The sequence below is a fragment of the Melanostigma gelatinosum genome (genome assembly GCF_949748355.1).
Source record: "Melanostigma gelatinosum genome assembly, chromosome: 23".
Lineage (NCBI taxonomy): Eukaryota > Metazoa > Chordata > Actinopteri > Perciformes > Zoarcidae > Melanostigma > Melanostigma gelatinosum.
In genome coordinates this window covers 15,163,244-15,189,280 of record NC_136656.1, presented here as the reverse complement: position 1 = coordinate 15,189,280, position 26,037 = coordinate 15,163,244, and the positions used below count along the sequence as shown (strand labels likewise).

At 41.9% G+C, this 26,037-nt stretch overlaps 1 protein-coding gene across 8 annotated transcripts in view; it reads right to left on the bottom strand.

Annotated features, from left to right (window-relative positions):
* camk2d1 (calcium/calmodulin-dependent protein kinase (CaM kinase) II delta 1) overlaps positions 1-25,608 on the bottom strand; it is a gene marked incomplete at its 3' end in the record, with an annotated part of 107,688 nt that extends 82,080 nt beyond the window's left edge. For all 8 annotated transcript variants that reach the window (XM_079295335.1, XM_079295330.1, XM_079295333.1 and 5 more), the window contains exons 1-2: positions 25,356-25,608; positions 19,139-19,233 (exon numbers count right to left, since the gene is read on the bottom strand). In XM_079295335.1, the coding sequence (XP_079151461.1) occupies positions 19,139-19,233; positions 25,356-25,417 (157 nt within the window). In that variant the 5' untranslated portion in view covers positions 25,418-25,608. The remainder of the gene's footprint in view (positions 1-19,138; positions 19,234-25,355) is intronic.
* Between the last annotated feature and the right edge of the window lie 429 nt (positions 25,609-26,037).

The following is a 26,037-nucleotide window of genomic DNA, read 5'->3' as shown; positions in this document are numbered from 1 at the left end:
CTGACCACTCAAAGCGTTTTAACACTCATTCACCCATTCATACACCGCTGGCACAGCCTGCGAGAGCAATTTGGGGTTAAGAGGAGCCGGGATCAAACCGCCGATCCTCTGATTGAAGGACGACCCTGCTCTCCACTGAGCCCCAGTCACCCCAGAGCCCTGTCTAACCTGCCCTAATTGTCCAAGGCCTACAAGTCCTTAGAGTATTTAAAGACACAAGGTGTGTGTTTTACACAATTGCCTTGCATGATGCAAAGAAATGTCTTGTCTGGATTTTGAGGTTTTTAAATGAACCCTTGAAATGTTTGCACTCCTTAACAAATGCATTAAAGTTAGGTTTTCAGAGAGAAATAAGGAATCGAAAGATTAACTTAAGTGTGTGTGTGTTCATGTTTGACGCTGGCTGCAGAGAGCGCATGCGCACACACACACACACACACACACAGCAGGAAACATGGTCTGATGCCAAATTTACATGAGAGCACTCTAATCTGATTCAGTCTATGGGATTAAATTGAAAGCCTGAGGGGAAGTGTGCATGTGTCACAGACATATGTTTGAAAGGAAATCCTGGAAACATCTTTGATTTTGAAAAAAAAGATTAATGGGGAACATGTGGTGCTAGCTGAAGTAGGACCATGCTGTTGTGTTTTCTCAGAGCACTCTGAGCTCAGCAGACTGAATTTGGCACTCTGAATATTAACATGTATTCTTGCATTAAAATACAGATGAAATTCCATCCCTCATGTGGATAATATACCTGGGACCTGATGCCCATCCTTAATGACTGGATGAATGTGAATCCCTGTAGATCAGGGGTCTCAAACTCATTTTCACTCCGGGCCACATCAGCATCACGGTCGCCTCAAAGGGCCGGTTGTAAATGTAAGACTGTGTAAATGTAACTACTCCTAACAGATTGGTAAATAACTGTCTCTGCATTTGATTATTGTTTATTCAAGTGTAAAAATATTGTACATGCAGTTATATAAATGTAAAAATATATTGAAGCACATTTCTGTTATTATAACTTAAATCCTTTTAATTGAGTGTTAAGAAACCCACATTACTCTATCAAAGATAAAACTATTAAAGAAAATATCAAAGACAAATATCAAACAAGTTATTACAATAACTTTGTTCAAAGCTTAAAATCCTTTCAAGGGTGCGTTTGCACAATCCCACATGAAGTATTTCATGTGTTTTAAAGACACGTTTAAAGTAGTCTTCAATGTAATCACAATACATTTCCATTTCAAATGTACAGTAACCAGCCAAAGAGCTGCTTCTAGGACTGTGTATTTAAGTATCTCATCATTTCGACTTTCTATCTCATCATTTCGACTATGGGGATATTTTTATGATCAAGTCTAACTTTTTTTTTTTGCTGGCGGATTCGCGGGCCACATAAAATGACGTGGCGGGCCGGATTTGGCCCACGGGCCTTGAGTTTGACACCCCTGCTGTAGAGGAACATTAATGATGGCACGGAGGTTGACTTGTGATGTAAACAGTCACTGAGAGAGACTACTTCCTCCTCCCGACTGCCAGCTGTCATTTGTCCAAAGCCACTCTCGGCCTGGAGAGCTTTTTGACGGATGCATGACTGTGAGAGGAAACAAAGGCAGGACAGCACATAATCCAGAGTGGTTGAGAGCGCGGAGGAAGTGTGTGAGTCTCTGGCTGCGGCGCTGTGACGGCAGCACGAGACTGGGATTATAAACCCTGAATTACATATGCAAGCACAGAAAAACACAAATCCACTGTTGGATTTGGCCCAGAGTCCTGCTGAAACATCCTGCGTGCAGAGGCTCAACACATCATCATCAACTCATATCATTGCTATGTCACACATGGTGACAGCGAAGGCTGGGCAATAAAATAAACTATACACTAACTATACAGCTATCTGGTAAAACTATTGCCAGTGGCGTGGGACCATTTTGAATGGCCTAGCAAACATGACACACTTCACCTCGTACTGATTGAAGAGTTAACAGTGGCCAATAAAAACGATTCTATTTAAGGGCTGGTTTATTAAAAGTCGGGTTTTATGTTTGTAGCTTAGATTATGGATTTAATGAGTTAACTAAAGGTGTGCCACGACCAATTCATCACAGTATGACTATTGTGGCCAAAAAAAACAAAACTGTATTATCACAATAGCCATCCAAAGTTTCTAGAGACACTGCTATTAGTGGTCAAATATAGCAAAGTGTCTTGCTCAAGGACACTTCAGTGTCTTGCTCAAGGACACACCGGGGATCGAACCGCCGATCCTCTGATTGAAGGATGACCCTGCTCTCCACTGAGCCACAGTCACCCCACATTTCATTGAAAGTGTTGATTGTAAAAACATAAATGACATTTCTATCCTATTTGTCTGTATTGCTAGCAGCTCGGCTGATTCATGCAGTGTAAAATGGCACACAGAAACATGTCGCACATGTTTTTTTGTCCTCGAGTCAATTTATAGAAGTGAGTCACCCTCTAGTGTAGGCGTTTAATGTCGACAGCGGTGTGCCACAACCTCAATTACCTTTCGCAGCAGCTGCCGCGATCATCTGCAGGCTGGAAATCGAATGGAAAGAAAAGAAATGCTCATCATTTTTAAATGAGCATTTTTTGTGGACTTTTCCGGGAGTCACATGACAAAGGTAGTTAGTGGAATAAAAGGTACAGTAAGTGAAACGATAGTCCAGCAGTGTTTGCTGTGGTTCTATAAAAGCTCAGTTAAAAACCAACAGCTATGTATTGAAGCATACCATGTCCTGACTGTGTTTAGTCTACAGCAGGGATGTTATTTCACAACTCGGTTAAACGTCGGCTTTTGTACTAATTACTTCCAACCTAAAGTACTAAAGTAAGCCATTGGCCGATTGGGATCACAGGTGGGAGGTGGCACTGATTTGGAAAACCAAGCAGATGTAAGACAACTCCAAGTCTAAAGACTAAGAGACAGACCAGCTTGTTGAGTCATGTTCATGTGAGCTCATTTCAGTTTGCCCTCACCATTCAGTGGTAATGGTTTGTAGAAGAAAACGGAACTAATGAATTTGAGAGTTTAAAGGAGCAGTGCATAGGATTTAGTGGCATCTAGAAGTTGCCAACTCAATACTCGTCCCTTTCTGCGTGTATGAGAGAACTACAGGGGCCTTCAGGCAGCGTGAGACGTGAATAGGACTCACTCCCTAAGTAGATACAAAGGATCCATCTAATCCAACGAGAACACGATTCTTAGTTTCAGGTGATTTTGCATTAATTAACAAGAAAATTAATATTATATGGGTGGCCAATATGGCAAAAATATGTCACATTGTTTTCAGGCAGGATAACGATCTATATTCTAATTGCTATTTATTTAAATTTTTGATTTTTTTTTTCATAAACACAGCATGGGGAGATGATGAAAGTTATCGATAGGCAAACAGCTTTTCAACCATTTGGTTTAAAGTTCTTAAATACATCAGAGTACAAAGGGACCACAAACTTCCATCGGAAAAAAAAAGTACATATGTATATATATATATATATATCTATATATACATACACACACACACACACACACATTCACGATATTAAACTTTCGCCTTCAAGGAAAAATAATTATTTAACATATCAAAATATAAATATGAAATGAGTTTGTCTCATTCAGGCTGCTGTCTATGACCAGAACTGATTACGAGACTAGATGCACTTAAATTCATGTTCTGTTATCAGTAAATCCCTGAATCTTACTGGAGCGACAGCGTGAGCCTGCTGTTTCTGTGCCCAGTTCAGCACCACCGAGCAAAGCCACCATCTGTTTGGGGAGATTTCTCTGGTCTCTAGTCGCAACATGTATAAGACGGAAATAACAAGAAAGCCAGGAATGTTCTGGATCCAGAACTCTTCAGACACTGGAAGCAAACGGCAGATGTGCAGCAGAGGAATGAGGTGCGATGAAGGCGGGATTAGGCTGTTTAAAGCATGCTGCTGTACAGGAAGTGGAATCTGTGTGAATGAGAGGTCACAACATATGTGGTTCGGTCATCTCTGTTGTGCTGTCAGATATAGATCTAGATCAATAGAGATGTAAAATAAAAGCAGTATGTATGACTGGTATAAGAAAAGAAAAAAACCTGAATATATATATATATATATATACATATACATATATATATATATATATATATATACATATACATACATATACATATATATATATATAAAAATAAAGCTTTTTGTTTTGGTGTCTGGGCTGAAACGTGTCTCTATTAGGACCATGTGTGGACCAGACATCCCTCTCACACGGAGTCTTTCCTGTGCAGCACAATCAGCAGGACTTGACTTCCATTAACTGTCACCCACACATCCATCATGTTTCCTTGGCTGACATCACTGCTCCTCTCTACAAGGCTGCATTTTCACACTCTGGCCTCTCTTTCACTCACTCCATGTTTCCTCACCCTCTTTCAATCGTTTTAACCCTTCACCCCTATATTACTCTCCAGAAAACCTTGCACTCAAAAAAAAACATTTGCCTCCGTCGATGTGAATTAGTTTTGCTCTCCACATTGTGCTTCTATCTCTACTTTAAATTCACTCCTTTCAAAGAGACGATGGAAGCGTATCAGCTGAGTGCCGAGGACGTCCCGGACACAGACAGCCATTAGAGACACATTTTGACCCCTCTCTAATTGGATCACAGACTTTGAAAATCTACCTGGATTTATATTTTATGAGTCTGTTTATCCAGAGAGTTCACCATTCATCAAACTTGCTATCAGCCTGTTCCATTTTCTTCCTCTCTCTCTCTTTTGGAGATGAACAGTCTCAAAAAGTAGAATATGCAGGAATTTCCTTAAAAACAATGTATCGACTGAACCCAAAATAATCCCTCTGAATCATCACTTATGACCCCCATGGTGGTGTGTATCATCAGAGACCCTGCTACTTTGCTGTGTTCATGTTTCTGGGCGTCGGCACAGAGTGCGTGTAATGCCTTTTGTCCAACAGAGGGAGACGACCGCCCCAGGAGGAGAGGAAGGAGAGCCAAGATGGAAGCTAAGCTAACCCAGTTAGGACCCAAGTCTACTCCACTACCCAGCCCTGGCTAATGTCCGGTTGCATGAAAATTCAGGCTAACCCAGCAACAGGAGGTCGCTGACTGTTGAGCCCACATCTTTCACAGAGACCTGGATCCATCGTGGTCCAGGATCAAGCTGCACTTGACGGGTGGACATCAGGACAGAGCGCAGGACTCCAGTGGGATGAGGAGGTGGACTCTGTGTTCACATCATGATGCTTGGTGCTCAAACACAGTCAAAGATGATTGACAATGTTTTCCTCATGATGAATTTTGAATGTAAAGATGTCGGCCATATTGTCTGCCCTGAGAATTGCTTTGTTGCTGCAGTTTACGTTCAAATGCAAATTTAAAAAACGCATGACAGGAATGCACTTTTGTTTTTCTTGTGTAGCTAATTGTGCTACAACTGCATTTTGTAGTGCAACCCTGTGTAGTTTACAGTTGGACTGTTGATTGTACTCCTTGTCCACTTTGCTGCTGTAATCCTGCAAAGGTCCCCGCTGTGGGACTAATACAGGATTATCTCATTTTAGCATAACGACAACACATTATCCTTGAATCCTTTCAATGATATGACGAAATCATTTTGAGAAATACTAATTATATGGAAAACTTAACCAGTTATTGAACTGAATGTTAACCTCAAATGGAAACAAAGTAAAAATTAAATAATCAAATTTTGACAGTGATGTTAGATTCAAGGTTGATGAGAAAGCAGAGCTCTGCGTTAACACCGTCATGGCAGATCTTCTCCCGGGTAGAAACAGCTGAGGAATGACGACAGGGTTCAGGTTCCACTTTTTCTGGGATGATAAATCCACACGGTCTGCCCCGATGCACCACCTAAAACGCTGGCTGCCCTTAAAACATGACTCAAATCAGCTCCAGTGAATGATGCAATCCCTGATTTCCTCCCCCAAGCATGAGAGAGAGCACACATGCTGAGGGGAGGGGACAAGGAAGCAGAGAGACAAAACAAGATGTTTGCCAAGAGTGTCCCTGGAGGAGTCAACGCCTCTGGCAGCTTTTCCCCTCTGCTGTTGGTGCATATGTGTGAGCTGCCGTACTACTCACAGTCCAGACAGTGTCCTTCTGAGACATGGAGCTACTTCAGCAGACTGCATCAGTGATATGGTTAACATGAATTAGTGCAGGAGAAAGCCCAGGGAACAAAGCTCTGTGGCATTAACTACTATTCTGTTTAGTGTCAGTAACACAGCGGGTTTTTATGGTCACACAAATCATGTTAGTGTTGCACAGTGCAATTAACACATTTATTACATTGGTGGGAACCCGTTGTTTCAGACACACCAGTGAGAAGACGCAATACAATCCAGGAATTTATATCCTGTATTGTTAACCAATCCCATGAAAAGATCCAGTGTTTAGTTATGAACCCCAAATATTTTGACACTTGTCTTGGAGCTCGCTGTGCGCAGCGATAACCTGCTCTAGGCCCCTCCCCTCTCTCCCCTCTCTCCCCTCTCTCCCCCTCCAGGCTGTGAACCAGGCCAGACTGTCCTCAGTGCTCCAAGGCTGCTGGGATGTCATCGTAACCATGCTTTATGAGAGGGACTTTGTCGAGTCATCTCCATTCATATACAACCATTGTGTTTATGATTAAATAGTTTAGAGCACAGTGGTGGAAGAATCTTCTGATCTTTTACGTAAAAGTAATACTCGTAATGGTGTACAAGATACTCTCCCGTCCTGCATTTAAAATGTTTCTTCAATAAAAGTAGTATTAGCATTAAAATATACTCAAGGTACCAAACATAAAAGTACTCTTTATGCAGAATGGCCCATTTCTAACTAGTAATATATATTTGATCATTGGATTAGTTATTGATGCACTGATGTGTTCATCACTTTAATGTTGCAGCTGGTAGTGGTGGTGCTTATTTGAACTACTTTATATACAACTTCATAATACATCTTAGTTAATCAGCTGATTCATATTTTGCATGAAGAATCTGAATCTGAAAAGTAGCCTAACAAGTAACTAATGCTGTCAAATAAGTGAAGTTAAAAGTACAATTGTGCCATCTGAGAGAGTAGACTAGAAGTATAGAGTTACATAAAATAGAAATACTCAAGGAAAGTACAAGTACCACAAAATACAGTACAGTGCTGAGTAAATGGACTTACTCACATTCCACCAATGTTAAAACAAGAGCACAAAGTTCTTGATAGAGCCAGCCTCTTAATCTTGCTCTCAAAGTTGAACAGAGTGATGCATTTCATTTTGAAAGGTTAGCCTCCTCTTCTGCAGTTTTGCATCCAAAGCCTGCTCTAGCTCATCCCTCTGTACCATACAGCTCCATTATATTCAGACAGGAAGTATAAAAACACGGGCTTGACATGCAACAAAGAACCCCGGCAGGAATGACACCAGGGACTTGCATCTATTTTACCACCATTCATGAAACCTTTCAGCACAAACAAACGCATCAGTGTGCAGCAGCAGAGCTACGCCTCCGTCATTTTGGACTGAAAGGGACTTTGGGCGAATGTGGCTCAGTGGAGAGCAGGGTCGTCCTTCAATCACAGGATCGGTGGTTTGATCCCCAGCTCCGCTGGTACATGTGTCCACTTAACCCCAAGTTGCTCCTGTAGCTGTACCTACGGTGTGTGAATGTTGCGTGAATGATGACATGTTAAAGAGCTTTGAGAGGTCGGAAGACTAGAAAAGTCGATACTAGTACAGTCCATTCAGCATTTACTATCAAAAGCAGTAAAACATCCAGCTCCAACAAACCGTAAAATAGTTTCTATTCTATTGACATACAGTTAATGGCTCTGCTGAAATGGCCTGTGTTAAACAATGCAAAACATTTTAAATATGGACACTATTAGAACTATTTACTTACTTCATATACTTTTTGTCCCGCTTCCCAGAGGAGCATACAGTGAGCAATTGAAAAAAATCCAGCACTCTTGTGGTTTTGAGAGCAATCTCAAAGAACGGTCAAAAACCTCCAGATATATGTACAATAGCCCACAGACCCATTAGTAAATGACACCCACGTAAATGATGTGTTGATACTACATTCTGTTAATATCGTGCTACTATACTAGCCGATAGTTTGGGAACAGAGACGTCAATACATCCATCACAGCAGAGAGCCCATGTATGCATTACAATATAGGGCTTTCAGTACATTTTACAACATAAAACATGAAAAGAACGCTGCGTTTGTTTTTTATTATTATTTTTAAATCATCTACAGTGGAGGTGCATCACATTGACACAGTCCTTTCTACAGAGAAAAGACAAAGTTCAGAAGCCAATGCCATGAAGAATCATGTCCTCGTCCCATTCACAGGAGCGGGCGGAGGTAAGAGAGGGACAGAGAATGGAGGTGAGCCACAAAGCTTCGGCGGGAAAGACCTTGTGCTCTCAGAGTCAGCACAGGGTTTATTAAGGCAGAGGAGAGCTAGCCGTCAGGAGACAGACGGACAAAGGAGGCCTAATTAAAGCAGGCAGCCTGTCCCTCGAGTGGCTGTCCTACTTGTCTAAATGAGGATTTAGAATAAAGCCCAGAGGGAGTACTCCAGTTTATCCCTGTGTATTAAAGAGATAGTCACTCGGGTGCAGCCTCTCCCTGATGGCACAAGATGGGAGGAGCCTATATACATACATACATACAAGCCCTAACCCCCAACTGGAAAAATGTACCAAATGCTACAGAAAAACAATATTGAAGATTGACGTTATATGAAAGATAAATAGGAGACAAACTGAACTATATCCGATAATGAGTGGAAACAGAGCTTCAGAGAGATTTTCCTCAACATAAGGTCACTTCCTTGGCAGGAAGATGTTGGACGATGAATACATTAGAATACCATCGACCATATCCAAGTACACAAAACAATTCCAGTTACTGGAGGGATTGTGGGCAAAGTACACGAGCATACACACATTTATTCTTCACATGTAATAAAATACAAACCTACAGGTCACACGAACAGAACAGCTATTTGGGAAAGAGGGGTATGCAGAAAAACACAACACTCTACAGCACTCAAACAGTAAATGACATACAAGTATAGAGTAAAATCAAGAAGAAATCAAAGCAGAAGAAAATACTTAAATTAAGTCAAGGTCAATGACAACATCATAGCAGCAGTTTGGGCCTACTTATACAATAACACACCCACTGCCATCAGTCAACATTAGTACCGATAGCATTGCTGCTTTCATTGTTGGAATGCTGTTAATTGCTAGTTGGAATGCTAGTTATACTTATTACTCATTATATGAATCATTTCTGTCATATGCATTGAATGTGTTGTACTGTGTTGTGCTGTTCATTCTATCACACTTCATCCTGGTAGAGGATCCTCCTCTGTTGCTCTCAGGTCTCTTCCTCTTTTCTCCCGTTAAAGGGTTTGGGGAGTTCTTCCTGCTCTGATGTGAGGGTCCTGGGACAGAGGATGTCACATGTGTACAGATTGTAAAGCCCTCTGAGGCCAATTTGTGATTTTGGGCTATACATAATAAATTGAATTAATTTCAAACCTTTTTGCTTTTGTTTTATTTAGTAGTTGTGTCTGCTTTTGTTTGTTGATGTACACACACTGCTATTTGTAGGTAAAAGACAAAATATACAAAGTTGTGTAAAGACATTTAAAAGACAGAAAGGAAAGAAATGTATCAACTAGAAAATGCATTTCCTGCTGAAAATGCATTGGAATGCTGAAAGCTGAAATGAATCTCAAAAACATTGCTGAACAAGCTGAAAAAGCTTAACAATTCAAAAAGTTGAAAGATTACAAATATGAAGTTATATCACCCCTCTCCTGAAAGAGCTGAACATTTTGATATTCGAACGGTTTCTGTGGCTTAAAAGAATTCCAGCGGTAGTGATATTTGTTGTAGTAGTAGAAGTATTATTAGCAGTATAAGTATTAGTAGCATTTGTACTAGCTGTACTAGCTGTAGCAGGAGTGATATTTGTAGTAGCAGAAGTTGTAGTCGAAGTATTAGTAATTAAAAGTAGTAGAAGTAGTAGTAGTAATAGCTGTAGTAGTGGTCGTAGTATTTTATATAACAGTAGTAGTAGTAATAGTAAAGTCAGTTTTTGAAGTAGCAGTAGTAGTAGTAGTAGTACTAGTAGCAGTCATACTAATAGCTGTAGTAGTATTAGTACTGGTTATTAGTACTGGTAGTAGCAGGAATAGCAGTATTAGCAGTTGTGGTATCAGTAATAATAGTAGTGGTAGTGGTAGTAATATCAGTAGTGGTAGTAATAATATTTATGGTAGCAGTAATAGCAGTAGCAGTAGTAGTAATAGTAGCAACAGCAAAAGTTGTAGTAGTAATACTAGAAATATTAGCAGTAGTAGTAGTTGTCGCAGTATTAGTAAGAGCATTCATTATTTCAACAAAAAAGCCTAATTTTGAGCTAAACGTTTAAATACAGTTAATTCATGAGGCTTTTATTTTGAAAGGGTGGGACTGGGAGGGGAGAGGAGACATTATCATCATGTTTGACACACATAAACAGAGGTTATTAAATGACAGGCTTCATCACAAGCATTTCAGTTAGAATTCACTCTCTGGGGCTTTTATTTTGAAATGGGGTGTGGGGTGTGGGGGAGAAGAGACAGAATCATAATGTCAGATAAACACAAACCGGTTATTAAAGGACAGGCTCATCACAAGCATTTCAGTTAGGATTCATTCTGTGGGGCTTTTATTTTAAAATGGCGTGTGTGTGTATGTGTGGGGGGGGGGGGGGGTGGAGGAGGGGGAAAAGATATAGAAATGGGGTACCGTGTTCTGTGGAAGATGTTTTTGAAGCAAAATTTAACATTGGTCTCTATGGAGCAGAAAGTTGATTTTCCTCTCAATTAACGGCTTCCATGTCAAATGTGTAAATCTGTGAGATTCCACAGTAATTTTTCTACGACAAGGACAATATTAGCTACTTCTACATCCAGAAATTATGCATGAAGAGTGAAGATTGTGGACACAGTGGCAAAATACAAATGTTTTTTTCACAAGAATCTCAAGCTGCTCTTCACTCACTCTAAGCTGCCCAATACACACCCATTATAAAGTCAGAAAAGGGCTGAAAAATCATAAAAGTTAAATTGCTGCAGTTCAAAACGTTTAAAAGATATCAAAAAGCTGAATCATGTTGGCAATAGTTAAGGGTTTTCTCAACATTGTAAAGTTGAAATGGTGTCTGTAGCTGAAAGTATGAGGAAGTTGAAGGATTTGAAAGTTGAAGAAGTTTAAGAGGATTTGAAAATATTCTCCATAGAGATCCCATTGAAAATAAAAAGCTTAATAATTCAAAAAGTTTAAAGGTTAGAAATATGAAAAGTCATAGCACCCCTCTGGTGAAAGAGCTGAACATTTTGACAGTTGAATGGTTTCTGTAGCTTAAAAAAAATGGAGAAGAAGCGGTGGGACGGAAGAAATAGACGTTGAATAAAGATTCGAAGAACAATAGTTGGAATGCTGTTAAGCATTCCAACTATGATATATATTGAGATATACTATTAAAAAAAAAGCAGCGAAGAGCATAAAATCTTTAGAGGATGGAACTTAAATATTTTACTTTAAGAAAATAGCATTTTTCAATTGTACAATATCAGTATCAGCCTTCAAACATCTACCTGCTCTCAAAAGAGAGCAAACAAAAGAAAAGAGAACTTTTCTTCTACAGGTTGATTCACCAAACGAAGGCTTGACTTCAGAGAGACGGACGCTCTAATCCTCAGAAATCCATCCAGTCTTAATATTGCAGCAGAGCACAGACAGTGCAGCGGATCAGTATTGATGAGATGCCCTCTGTGGGCTCTGACTGAGGCCGATAGCTCACAAATCAGCTTGAAACCCATCATCCAACAGTCCTGCTGCTGCCAACTGAGCATTACAGGACAACTTTGAGGAGCTTCCAATACATTTGAATCAATACAGCGAGTATACTGTATAGTTAAAATAGTAAGATCCCATTTCCTTGAGTCCCTGCTTATGATGAAGGATGTGTTTATCATATCATACATATGTCATGCTGTTGATTGTGTCCCTCATTCTTTCACTTATTCATCTCCCCTCAGCTGAACACTGGAGCTGGAGCGAAAGAACATGAATTACTATTCTACAAACCGAGAAGCTGGAATGAGAAGTCCTTCTTGTGCCAGTTGATTGACGGGAAAATTAGGCAGGCAGAGATGAAAATACATTTTTACCGGAGAGTCCTCCACTCCCGCTGTCAGCTGCTCTATAACACAGCAGCTGGATTTTGTTTTTTGTTCATGCTTCCTCGCGTCGCTCTGATGAGGTATTTTTAGCCTGTCGTGAGCAGCTGTGCATCAGTTAACAAATATACACACTTCTGTCATTGCACTAATGTTAAAATTCACCGTTTCATTTCAACTCCAAATCTCCCCCCCCCCCCCAAAAAACATTGTTGTCCTGTAGTACGGGGCGCCTTTACTAGTAGAGTGAGTAGTAGAGTTCAGAGTGAGTCATCACTTATGCTTGTGTCGACAGGGCTGCATGAGCATCTCACAGGACATATGGGTCAGCCAGAACCTGAGGGATGAGCTGTGACACGCTCAAATACCATTTAGCCGGCACACACGGCACCGCTTTGTGTGCCGGGTGTGTGTCTTAGGAACAACTTGCAGGGCTCATCGCTGTTAAATGAAGCGAGGCAAAAAATGGCCCATTTCAAAGTCAGTAAATCATACTATTGTTCATTGTTTATCTGAATGTGATTCATAGAACACTGACAGCATCACACACTTGCATAATTACCAGCACACAGACTGTAATATACTTCAACGCCTAGATTACCCCACAGACTATATTTAGCCCTCCATCTCTTTTGTTTCCATGGGAATGAAGAGTTCCTGGAAGCGGCCGGGGCCTCGGGTGTTTTCCAGAAGCAAAAACGACAGAATGGAAAGTGATCATTTCCACTCGGCCGAGTCCAAGCATCACTAGGTCCGTGCTTAACCACTGGCCTAGTTTCCCCCTCATACAAGCCTGTGCTGTCAGTAAAGATGGGCTTTCAGCTCAGGACATCTGGATCATGTTTTAGTTACCGTACATGTTCTGTGCCCGCTCAGTGTCGGGGGTTTTGCTTTGAGGGGTTGAGAATAAGAAATACAAACTAACTAATTTGTGTTACTGTTTAACTTCAAACATAATAATAATAATAATATAAAAAATGTAGACGGTAAAGAAATGGTCCTATTAGAACATTCGGAGCAGTAAGAAACAGAAGAAATGCTTTCAGATATTTTGTCAATGGCCGGTGGTGGAAAAAGCAAGCAGCTAATAGGAAAGATAAATCATTGTCAACATGTTCATACTCTTCAAAAATAGCCAGGAATAAAACTGAGGAAAAGAAATAATGGATTTATGGCAAAAGCTGTTTTTGTCTTGAGACACTACAGAAGTCTTAAAGTCAGTGGGGATGGATTGTGGCTCACCACCTCATCCAGTAGTTTACAGCACAGGCACCAGGTAGGTAGAGGGCATTGGACAGTGAACAACATATTGAACCTCTCACTGCATCAGTGTTTATATTAGTCTAGAAACAAGCAACAGCACTTTGCTGTAATAAATGACAATCTGAATTATGATTTAGATGACAAAATATTGAAGTGAACTTGATTTGCTAACTAGGGCTGGGCGAAGGAGAAAATCAAATACCTTGATATTCATACTGCATGGAGATTGTACGGTTGTCCATTGGTGCATTTGCAGAGAAAAAGCTAAAACAGAATCATCAGTAATGTGCATATAATGATCAAGTGGGTAAAGTCAAATAACAGAACAAACAAATGCAAACACTAGATTTAAACTACCAACTTTCCACATTAACTCACAACAAGATTCAACAAAAGTGTCAGTGTGCAAACAAGGCCGGTAAAAGCAGCAGCAATGACACTTCAGTTGATAGAATCGAATACTCCGTTATGAGACCATCTGATCAAAGTGGAGGCTGCACCCTAAGGAGTTCCACCAACGCTGCTCTCGATCCGAGCCGTGTCCCATCTTCAACGGCCCACTTCCTGATTCCCCTGAGGGGGGGGGGGGGGGGGGGGGGGGGGGAGGGGGCTGACTGACCTTGCTATGTGCTTTTCCTGTTAAATATTCTGACAGTGTACAAGTGATAGCATGAAGGCAGTCTCACAGGATACAACAACTCAATGCTAAAGGTCCAATATAAATAATGAAAGCACAGATGTGAAGATGACACTACGATGTACAACAAATACGTCAAAGCAGATGAACTTGCACTGTAGATGCCGATAAGGATGTGATTAGAACTGTGTGTACTTTCAGAAAACAGAGACTGGCAAGATACACTTCCTCAAAAAATCTTCCTGATGTTGTACTTTCAAACTTCAGCTGTAGAAGAGTCGGGTGGATATTCTTTGGAAGTGCACAGCACCGGAAAGCATTGCCTTTGGTGCGAAGCGAAGGTTTACAGCCACATCAAGCCTCTCCAATTAAACAGAGCTTCCTGTTTAGGATTTGACGACGACGACGACGACGACGACGAAGACGAAGAAGAAGAAGAAGAAGACTGGGTTTCCCCTCACTGAACGTGAGCTTCAGTAAAGGTCAGCCGGTCTAATAGAACCCTGCTGGATCAGTCTTTGTATGTTGAACTAGGGCTGGGCGATAAATCGATTTAATCGATTAATTCGAATGTGTGCTTTAAGGCGATGTGTTTTATTGAAAATCGAGAAAATCGCCCCCACCCCTCCCCCCCGTTGGGTTCCCGTAGTAGAGTGCGCGCGCATTGTTTACAAACTAAAACAATGGCGGCCAGCAGCTTCACTGCTGGCCGCCGCCGCCGCCACCTCACAACAACAACCCAGCATTTTGGAGACATTCACCAACTGTACTCCGCATGAGAAGAAGAGTGCCCGGTGGAAAGCCATCACGGATGCAGTCGCGATGTATATCGCAAAAGATATGGTGCCCATATACACCGTGGAAAAGCCGGGGTTTATTCACCGTCTCAAAGCTTTGGACCCCAGGTACGTGCTACCAAGCCGTAAACATTTTTCTGACGTTGCCTTGCCTCGGCTGTACAATAGTACACGCCAAAGGATCTCTGCGGAGCTGGAGGGGATGTCATTCTACTCCGCAACAACTGACCTGTGGTCCAGCAGGTTGACCCAGACACCGATCCACTTGACTGGTGGAAGCGTCACCAACTTAACTTTCCAAGGCTAAGTACTTTAGCAAAGAAATACCTCTCTGTGCCAGCTACAAGTGCCCCCTCTGAGAGGCTTTTCAGTGTGTGGGGGGGGCATTGTTACATGCCACCGTGCATGCCTGAAGCCAGAGGTAGTAGACAGGCTTGTCTTCCTGGCAAAAAATATTTAGAAAAAACATGCACTACTGTTTAATACTGTTGGTTATGTTGTGAATGCACTTGATTTTGTTTACATGCACTTATTTACTGTGCAAAATATGTTATGTTGATGTTAGATCAGATGTTGCACTTTTGAAAATGTGAATGTTAAAGGGTCATATACATTTTATTTCATGCTGTGTTTGTATCAGTGTATTCAGTTAGAAAAGCTTACTGTAAAAAGTTACATTTGCACAGTTGTTTACAATGGAAGGCTACTATTTAATGCCATTTAATGTTATGTTTAATTAAATTTTATATTTAAATGATTCAGGCAAACAAAAGAGTGACCAAATACTTTTTGTATACTACAGGCACCTTTCTACAATGTTCAGGTTTTGTTTGCACTTTATTTTTATCAACCTACTTGGGAAAATCATCACAAAATAAAAGAAAAAATTGTTTTCAACAGCTTCTGTCATCTGCAAAAAATTGTGGGGGAAAAAAATCGATTTAAATCGTGAATCGAATTTTTTGTAAAAAAATCGGAGATTTTTTTTTTAGGCCATATCGCCCAGCCCTATGTTGAACCGTATCGTGGTTTGTCCTCATAACCGGTGGTGAGCTGTGTTGTGGCCGTGTGGTTATCAAATATCTTGTTTTGTCCACAACACAAAGACATTCCTTTTACTATGTCCAAAGCAAACTTGGACTCAACCTGGGTTTGTACTCGTCTCAGACTTAAATGGTTTCCAGCATAGCCTCAGTCCCCATGGTTACTGCTGAGATGTGAGAACACAGCATCGGTTTCACAAAGTCACACAGTGAAACAAACACGGTCAGACAAGTTAACAACAACTGAGATGATCTAAACCTCTGTTTCCCAAAAAAACACAAACCATCGCGACCCAATTCACAACAGTCCTCAGCCATCAGAATCAGCTTTATTTGGTAGAAGTATGCATTCACATGAATATGACTCAGTTATTCAGCATCTCTCAAACAAATAACAGCGAGGGAAAAGGTAAACAAAGTCAGGACTGATATGTATACTGTAGGGCTGGGCGATAAATCTATTTAATCGATTAATTCGAATGTGTGCTTTATGGCGATGTGTTTTATTGAAAATCTAGAAAATCGCCCCCACCCTTCCCCCCCGTTGGGTTCCCGTAGTTGAGTGCGCGCGCATTGTTTACAAACGAAAACAATGGCGGCCAGCAGTGAAGCTCTCGTTCTTAAGAGAGGGAAGAATGTGTCTTCGGTGGTCTGGAAATGGTTCGGGTTCGTGTCATCTGACACAGAACAAACAGCCTCAAACAGAGGCATGCCGCCGAGTGGGAGAAGCGTTGCACCCTGAGGAGGGAGCAGGACCGCGGGAGCACAAGCGACGCTGTCTTCCTGGCAAAGAATATTTAGAAAAAACATGCACTACTGTTTAATACTGTTGGTTATGTTGTGAATGCACTTGATTTTGTTTACATGCACTTATTTACTGTGCAAAATATGTTATGTTGATGTTAGATCAGATGTTGCACTTTTGAAAATGTGAATGTTAAAGGGTCACATACATTTTATTTCATGCTGTGTTTGTATCAGTGTATTCAGTTAGAAAAGCTTACTGTAAAAGTTACATTTGCACAGTTGTTTACAATGGAAGGCTACTATTTAATGCCATTTAATGTTATGTTTAATTTAATTTTATATTTAAATGATTCAGGGAAACAAAAGAGTGACCAAATACTTTTTGTATACTACAGGCACCTTTCTACAATGTTCAGGTTTTGTTTGCACTTTATTTTTATCAACCTACGAGGGAAAATCATCACAAAATAAAATAAAAAATTGTTTTCAACAGCTTCTGTCATCTGCAAAAATTTGTGGGGGAAAAAATCGATTTAAATCGTGAATCGGATTTTTTGTAAAAAAATCGGAGATTTTTTTTTTAGGCCATATCGCCCAGCCCTAGTATACTGTAAGAAATTTGAGCAAAAACGGTGTTTAGTAGATATAATAAAAGTGTTTAATAATTCATAATTAAGAATTCATAACTAGTCATAATCATAAGTGTATTGGGAATGCATAATTAAGATAAACATAAAGTGTTGTAGGATTAGGAGCTAATAAGACATGAAGCTTCTGCCAAGTTGCAGAAGTTTAGCTTTTATACTGAAGGATTATTATAGAAGGAATTAAGCCATAACTGAGAATTTGAATGTGTTAGCTGCTCAGGGAGAGAGAGATGTGGAGATAGGCGTTTACAGAAGTGTGTAGAGAAGTTAGCCAATAGAAATTTAGATAGACGGGAGGGGAGGAGTCGCGAACGAATATGTGGGTGGTTTAATTTCAAGTCTTTTTCTCTCTCGTGTGATGGCTCTCGGACGACGGACGTGTTTTTTATACCTGAGAAGCTGAGTTGAGTTTTTTGCAAACGGGGTTTTATTGATTTAGTATTTCATGAAATAGTGTACTTCACTGTAAATAATGTGCTTGCATCAGTGGGATTAAATTCCTTATAATTGTAAACCAGTCTTGGTCAATTTCTTATTGCAGCGTGTCGACTGTACAAAGCAGCGGACACACGTGTGCTCTGGCCTCCTCCCTGTGGGGTGAGTTTTAGCCCTCACAACACAAGTAGGAGTAAATATAATATTATACAAATATATATAACAAACGCCAAGAAAACTACAATAAAATAAGAAATAAAACATCCTGGGGAGAGTGAGTTTGTGCGTAAATAAACATCTCAGAGCATTTTTACTGGCATGTCCACATCGCCTTATATTCTCTTGAAAAGGTAAACCAGAGATAAAAAAAAAAGACATACGTAAGATGAATCATAACTTTGTTTGGTGCTTGCGTTATTGAAAACACATACTCAGTACTTTGTGTAATCAGATCATCATTCCTTTGTATTTCCTCTCATCAGTAAAACAAACAGAACGGATGCTAGCCTTTCAGATAAGATATTAGAGAGATTATAGCTAGAATACAATTATGAAAACAATATCAACATTCAGCCCCTCATGTCGGTTTATCCGGTGACCCAGATGAAATCTCCTGCGACCCACCTGTGGGTCCCGACCCACTCTTTGGGAATGTCTGACCTACATCTCTGTATTTAGAGGGAAAACACAGTGAGCGCACCAGACATGCTGCTCGTAATCCCTCCGTTATGAGCAAAACTGTGAATGTGCATAACTAGATTAATAGAAAAGGTCAAAACTATGATGTTGGTTAAACTGGTATGAATGTGGCTCTGCCTTTGTTTTTTCATCCACATAGGTTTATCCAACCCGAGGCTTTTGTTTGGACACTGTTAATCTCATCAATAGGAGTGATGGCCAAAATGATGAAAAGAAAAGCCGAATTATAATAAACCAGGAATGTACCTCTGTGCATTGAGAGATTAGTTCCAATGGATGAACACCAAAGGAACAAAGTCCTAATTTCTTTCTCTTGCTTGTTGCCCTCATCTTAACCAAACAGCAGAGCAACGATGCTGATGACCACACACACACACACACCTCCTCTTTCCACATCACTCTCATTTTCCCCTACAGGTGAGAGCCCCCCCCCCCTTGTTATTGTTGTGTCCCATCTTTTGTATAGTCTCCCCATTTTGCTTTTCTTCACACAGCTCTTGACCCCCCCCCCCCCCCCCCCCCCACAGAGTGAACAGCATGACTCTACAAAGCCACACCACAGGGCAGCATGTAGTACTCACCTCTGGCTGACAGCTTCTTGGTATTGATGATTTTAGCAGCGTATTCCTGCCCCGTGGAAATCTTCATGCAGCGCTTCACCACGGAGAAAGCGCCCCTACAGAAGAGTGGGAGTCAGTCAGTACGGCCAGACAGTTACACTCTTAACAGAGACAACATTGAACTGTGATCTCTTGCATTAGAAGACATTGTCAAAGACTCTTGGTCGTTGTTTTGATGTACAGATCACCAGCTCTTTCTCTAGACTGAGCTGTGTAATGGTCTGCCTCCTGACGAGGGGTACATCCCAAGTCTCTTAATTGTTATTTCCTCGCTCGAACCGGAAGTTGTTCTGCACCGCCATATTGACGGCCGTCCCAAAGCTCTTATTTCTGCTCTGAGGATCGAGGAGAGATCTCTGAGGAGCCGTGAGCGAGGACCCACAAGAACAGACTTCCAGGAAGTGTTTTAACAGCCGACACATTGTTCATCAGTCATGTGATTGGACGCTGCAGCCGATCGGACTGATGAGATTGTTTTCAACATGTAAACAGTGAAGACGGATCACAGATTAAACTCTAGTTTACGTTTGATATGTTTTCTGATTCAACATCTGGTTGAAATAAATGTTCATTGTAGTCTATACAACAAAAGGACCACAAACAACTTTTCATTCATTAGAAAGATTTGTGTTTTCATGATCTTGTCTGAAGAATGGATTTAACGCCCTAGCCCTGCGCAACTTCCCTCCTCTGACTACGGACTCCCAGCTTCCTACATCATCCCAGCTGCCGCCTCGGAGGACCCACAGCCCCGGGTCCACCGACATCCCTACGCCAGTCATTCCTGAGCCCTCCTCTCGCCCCAGGACACGCCGCTCCATACCGTGCTTTACACCAGCACCGCGGCGAGCTTCGGTCCCCCGTTCTCTCAGTCCTTGCTCGTCTTCTCCGCCACCACTGGTTGAATCCTCGCCTCCATCCACGCGTATTGCACGTGCAGTGTTGCCGCCTCGTCCCCTCTTCGCCCCGACGACGCTGATAGTCGGGGACTCAATAATCAGGAACACCCGTTTCTTCAACGCGGAGACACACTGTTTCCCTGGAGCAACGGCTCCAGACATCCTGCTGACACTGCCTGGCCTGATGCGCGCCCTCCCGTCTTCCATTCGGCGAATTATCGTTCATGTGGGAATCAACGATACAGCCCTCCACCAGTCCGAGTTGACCAAGATGGATTTTACAAATCTTTTAAGCTTTTTAAACAGCTGTGGACTGTCTGTTTTTATCAGTGGTCCAAGTCCAACACTCGGCCGTGGATCACAGCGGTTCAGCAGAGTCCTCAGCCTCCACACCTGGCTCCAGGCCGCCTGCAGGACCAACAACGTGAGCTTCATTGACAATTTTAATCTGTTTTGGGGCCAGTCTTCCGCTTTTAAGAAGGATGGTATTCATTTTAACAAGCTGGGTAGCCGCCTGCTAGCGGATCATTTACAGCATGCTGTTCACTCCCATTCACATGATTGACTGTTTACACCTGGATCCCCTGTCCGCTGTCACTCTTCCTCTACGATCAGCCGCATTCATCCCCTACAAGCAACACTAGCTCCCCCTGGCGGCATGGAGGGTCTCCTACTACTTTTTCCACAGCCTCTACCGAAACTTCCACTCCACATGAACATTCCCGCGAGAATCACAGACTCGCGCTCACGCCCTAGTTATGGTCGGTTTCGAGGTGCTGCACGAGTGATCCGTCCTATTGCACATACCCCCAAAGCTTCCTGTGCTGATGACGACAGTGTCTTCCCCCATCAAAATGTGCCTGATTAATGCACGCTCTGTAACAAACAAGGCTCACATTTAAAATGACTTGTTCACAAGTCATAATTTGGCTTTTTTATTTCTGACCGAGACCTGGCAACGGAATATGGAATGCATCCATTTCAATGAACTCTGCCCTGTGGACTGCTCTTATGTTGGGACACCGCGTTTGACAGGCCGCGGTGGAGGTCTCGCCGTGGTCTGGAAGCATCAGCTTTCCTGCCAATTGGGGAGCACAGAATCCTATGCTACTTTTGAGCTGCAGCTCACTCACGCCGTTTTTCTGTTTTTTTATTTACCGACCTCCAGGTCCTGCAGGTCAGTTTTTAATGAGAGTTCACAGACTTTCTGACCTCTATTATCAAGCTAGACAAAGTGCTTCTGGTTGGTGATTTTAATCTGCATATCAATGATACCACAGACTGTATAGCTACTGTGTTTCTCAATATTACTGAATCTTTTAATTTCACGCAACATGTTTCTGGCACCACTCACAGGGGTGGTCACACCTTGGACCTTGTGTTCTCTCTGGGTCTTGATATTGATAATACCCGTTGTGAGGACCTATTGATCAGTGACCATGAATGTATTTTCTTTGATCTTTCTGTCAATGCTGACCCCTTGTGTCTGAAACAAACATTCCACTCACGCATTATTACTCAGAGTACAGCTGATCAGTTCTCTATGCACTTCTGCTGTGATATCAACACAAATCTCAATGATGTTGAACTCTTGATACAGTCATTTAATGAACATTGCACCACTTTGCTGGATAAAGTGGCACCTCTTAAGGAAAGGACCAGGGCAGCCTATAACACTTCTCCGTGGATGACAGATGCTGTGTGCAGCCTGAGACAGAAGTGTCGCAGGGCAGAGCGGCTCTGGAAAGCCACTGGGCTAGAAGTGCATCGTTCATATCTCAAAGACTTCAGAGTTTCTTTTAATACTGGAGTAAAGGAAGCTAGAACTGCTTATTTTGCCAACCTAATCTCTTCCTCAAAGAGAAATCCCAAGATCCTGTTTGACACAATTAAGATAATTGTTTCACCATCTGTCTCTACATTACCATGCTGTTCTGTTGACGATTGCAACAAATTCCTTATCTATTTTATTGATAAGGTAACAGGTATTAGATCTGGCATTCAGCCTGGGATCTGTTCATCTACATGTAGCTCCTTGCATTCTCCTGCTGTTCTGGACTCTTGCCAGCCTATCAGCCTTCAAGACCTGATGGATTTAATTAACAAAACAAAGCCATCATCTTGCCCTCTGGATATAATACCATCCTCTCTATTTAAGAAAGTTCTGCTAACTATTGGCCCTGCAGTAACATCTATTGTCAATTCCTCATTGTCTACAGGAAGTGTCCCTTCCTATTTCAAACATGCCACTATCCAGCCCATATTAAAGAAACCTAACTTAGATCCAGCCTTGCCCATGAACTACAAGCCCATATCAAAACTGCCTTTCTTGTCCAAAATTTTAGAGAAAGTGGTGGCCAAACAACTTACTGCTGCACTGGAGAGGCACAACATGTACGACAAGTTCCAGTCTGGGTTTCGTAAGCAACACTCTACTGAAACCGCTCTCCTGAGGGTTTCAAATGACATTCTCATGTGTGCTGATGCAGGTGACTGCTCTGTGTTAGTTCTTCTGGACCTCAGTTCTGCATTTGACACTGTAGACCATAACATCCTGATTAAGAGGCTACGTGATTGGGTGGGCATAACTGGCATAGCGTTAGACTGGTTTACATCTTACCTCAATGACAGAAGTTTCAATGTCTCTGTGGGTGATTTTGTGTCTGTTACCTCTCCACTGTCTTGTGGTGTACCGCAGGGCTCGGTTCTGGGGCCTTTGTTATTTTCCCTTTATCTGTTACCTTTGGGACCGATCATAAAAAGCTATAATGTGTCCTATCACTTATATGCAGATGATATCCAACTCCATCTGTCATTCAAACCCAGCGAGGCATTCACATTAACTAGGCTCCTGGACTGTGTCAATGCCATCAGAGACTGGATGGCAGAAAACTGCTTACAACTCAACGACTCTAAGACGGAGGTCCTAGTTATTGCTCCAGAGGAGTTTGTCCCCATGATCAGGCAGATTATTAGTCCTCTCTCCTCTGCTGCCCATTGAAACCTGCGCAATCTTGGGATTTTCTCTGATCGATCCATGTCGTTTGACCCTCATGTTAAGCAGCTGTCCAGGTCATGTTTCTTCCATCAAAGAAATATCAGTAAACTGAGATCTGTAGTATCAACACCTGAATTAGAGATGATCATACACACATTTATCTCTTCACGCATTGACTACTGCAACTCACTTTTTACATCACTCAGTGTATCTGCTCTTAACCGTCTGCAGGTCATCCAAAACGCTGCCGCCAGATTACTCACCAGGACAAATCGACGGTCTCACATCACCCCCGTACTCCGATCTCTCCACTGGCTTCCTGTAGCATCTCGGATACCCTTCAAAATTCTCACCATCACTTACAGAGCACTTCACGGTCAGGCTCCGGCTTATGTAGCTGATCTACTTCGCCCCTATTCACCCGCTCGCACTCTCAGGCCAAACGCTCTAGGTCTTCTGTCAGTCCCACGCACACGATTTAAGAGCCGTGGTGACCGAGCCTTTGAGGCAGTGGCCCCGAGGCTCTGGAATGCTCTGCCTGCAACTCTGCGCCTCGCAGATACTGTGGATACTTTTAAAAGCCAGCTCAAAACCCACCTGTTTAGGCTGGCGTTTGTGTAAAAGTAAACCCATGTCCTAGACCTGCTCTTAAAATATGTTTTACATTTTATTTAATTTTTTACTTTTCTCTGTGTATATAATTTATTGACCCTAGGGTCACACTGTTTTTTATGCTTTTAAATGTCTGCTCTGTTAAGCACTTTGTGATATTATTGTCTGTGAAAAGTGCTATATAAATAAAATTCATTCATTCATTCATCTGATGTTTCCCTCAATAACTTTTATTATGAATACAATTAAAGTCAGAGGGAGCTGGAGAGACTAAACCCTTTTTACATCATTTAATTCAGTCATGCGAGGCTGTTCATTCCTGATTGTCGGGTTTGATGAGTTTTATCATTTAAGAGAAACAATCATATTCTGGGTTATTTAATATCGACGTCACAATTTGAATTTCAAAAACGTACAGACGCAAATAATTGATAAATAAGAAGATCGCATTCCGCCGGTAAAAATGGATCTTGTGCTTATAAACAGAACACAGTTTGTTAACAGACTACAGAGAGAAACACCTCTACAGTGGTGATTACTGTGTGTCTTTATTAGTTATTACTAGTATTATTAGTTTCTGTTATTAAGTACAGTGATCATGTGAACAGACACAAACTTATCAAAAGTCTCTCCAGCTGTTGAAGCCGACTGACAGCTGATCCAGCTGTCATCAGAAACAGACGTTGCTTCACGTGACGCAACTGAGGAAAGAACATCTCATGTCTGTTAAAACATATTTCCTAGTTCCTCTCTCCTTGTATGGTTACCTCCATGCATCCCTGGTGGGAGGGACTAAGACGCAAGGAAAGGACCCAAGTGAGGGAAACGGGGATGCAATTAAGAGACTTGGGATGTACCCACTGTATTACAGATGTGTGTGTGTTGCACTTAACTGGGGCTGCTACAACCTGCAGCAACCTCACTGTCCAATGACCTGACCTACACCATTAACCTGAAGACAGGTGAAAAAGCAGAGCCCCGCCTTCCTAAATCTACCTGAACACCTGTTTACCTGTGTAAACACGGCTAGTGCGGACGTGCACCTTTCAGCTGTGTTGACATGAGAAACATGTGTGGTAGTTTGGACCGTGCAGATGTGCGAATGGTGCCGCATGAACGCTGAATCCACTGAGGAATGACACGCGTGCAAACACAGCGCAGATTCCTGAGAAACAGCGCGCTCATGTTAGGGCGCGCTGAGTGCGACACAGCTGATTCCTTCTGATGACACCACACCAGACTCCCGCCTCAGCTCTGCGTGTCTGGACTGGCCTGGCTCGTCGCCAGAGATACATGCCTGTTACAGCATGGTTCAACATTATTGATACATCAGGATACATTCTGCATGAGTTCTGAACCACTCGGGGCTTTGTTTCAATTCAATAATTTTCCAATTAGAAGTCTACACAAGACAAGCTTCCTCCACAATACACACCGATGGGCGTTAACGAGCAGCGACAACCGATTCAGAAAGTTCAGCTACACACGAGAACAGAGGAAGAACTACCTGGAAACACTTCAGTTTACGCTCTCGCTGTTCGTTGATAAACAGGTGTCGCGACCAGGTAACGTTAGAGGTTAGGCTGAATCCAAACACGGACAGTGAAAGCAAAGGGTAACGACGCTCCACCTCGACGAATGACTAAAAAGTGAAATAAAGAGGACTTACTTGCCCAGCTCCTCGTACAGCTGGTACTCGTCGGTAAACCTGGTGCAGGTCGTTGTAGCCATGATAAAGTGAGTGGAGACCAACTTGGGAAACTTAATGCCTGAGTCGCTTTAATTCACTCCACAAATCCTTTTCCCCTCCCGCGTCCAAAGTAAAAGCAAACGTCGGATTATTTCGGTAATGCTCGGCTCCTCCCGACTCCTGTTCGCAGAGCCCGGTTCCTCTGGATCTGACAGGGACGTTGCGACCTGCTGTTGTGTTTCAACACTGATTAGTTGACCGCAGTCAAGTTAGACTTCATATACAACATCTGTTATCCGGTGGTGTCTTTTCAAAATAAAACCCCAATTATCACTTTTCAATTGTCTAGCTCTAAATGTTTGTCTTTGGGAAAAATGTAACGGAAAACCTGACGGGAAATAGACAATGATTGTTAGATTTGATGAGCTTTTAATATGCTAGTTCCTCCCATTAAAGCATAATTAGTTTGTATAGTCTTTTTCTGTTTTTGTAAAGCACAATGTAAAGCCTGCCATAAAGTACACCAATTGTGTCTGTTAAAAATTAATTTTGGATCATCCCGAGTTGCTGATCATGCAGGCACTATTGTTAACAACAATACACAAAGTCAAAAACATTCAAGAAAATGCATGCGCTCTATGTTTCTAACTTCTTTTTTTTT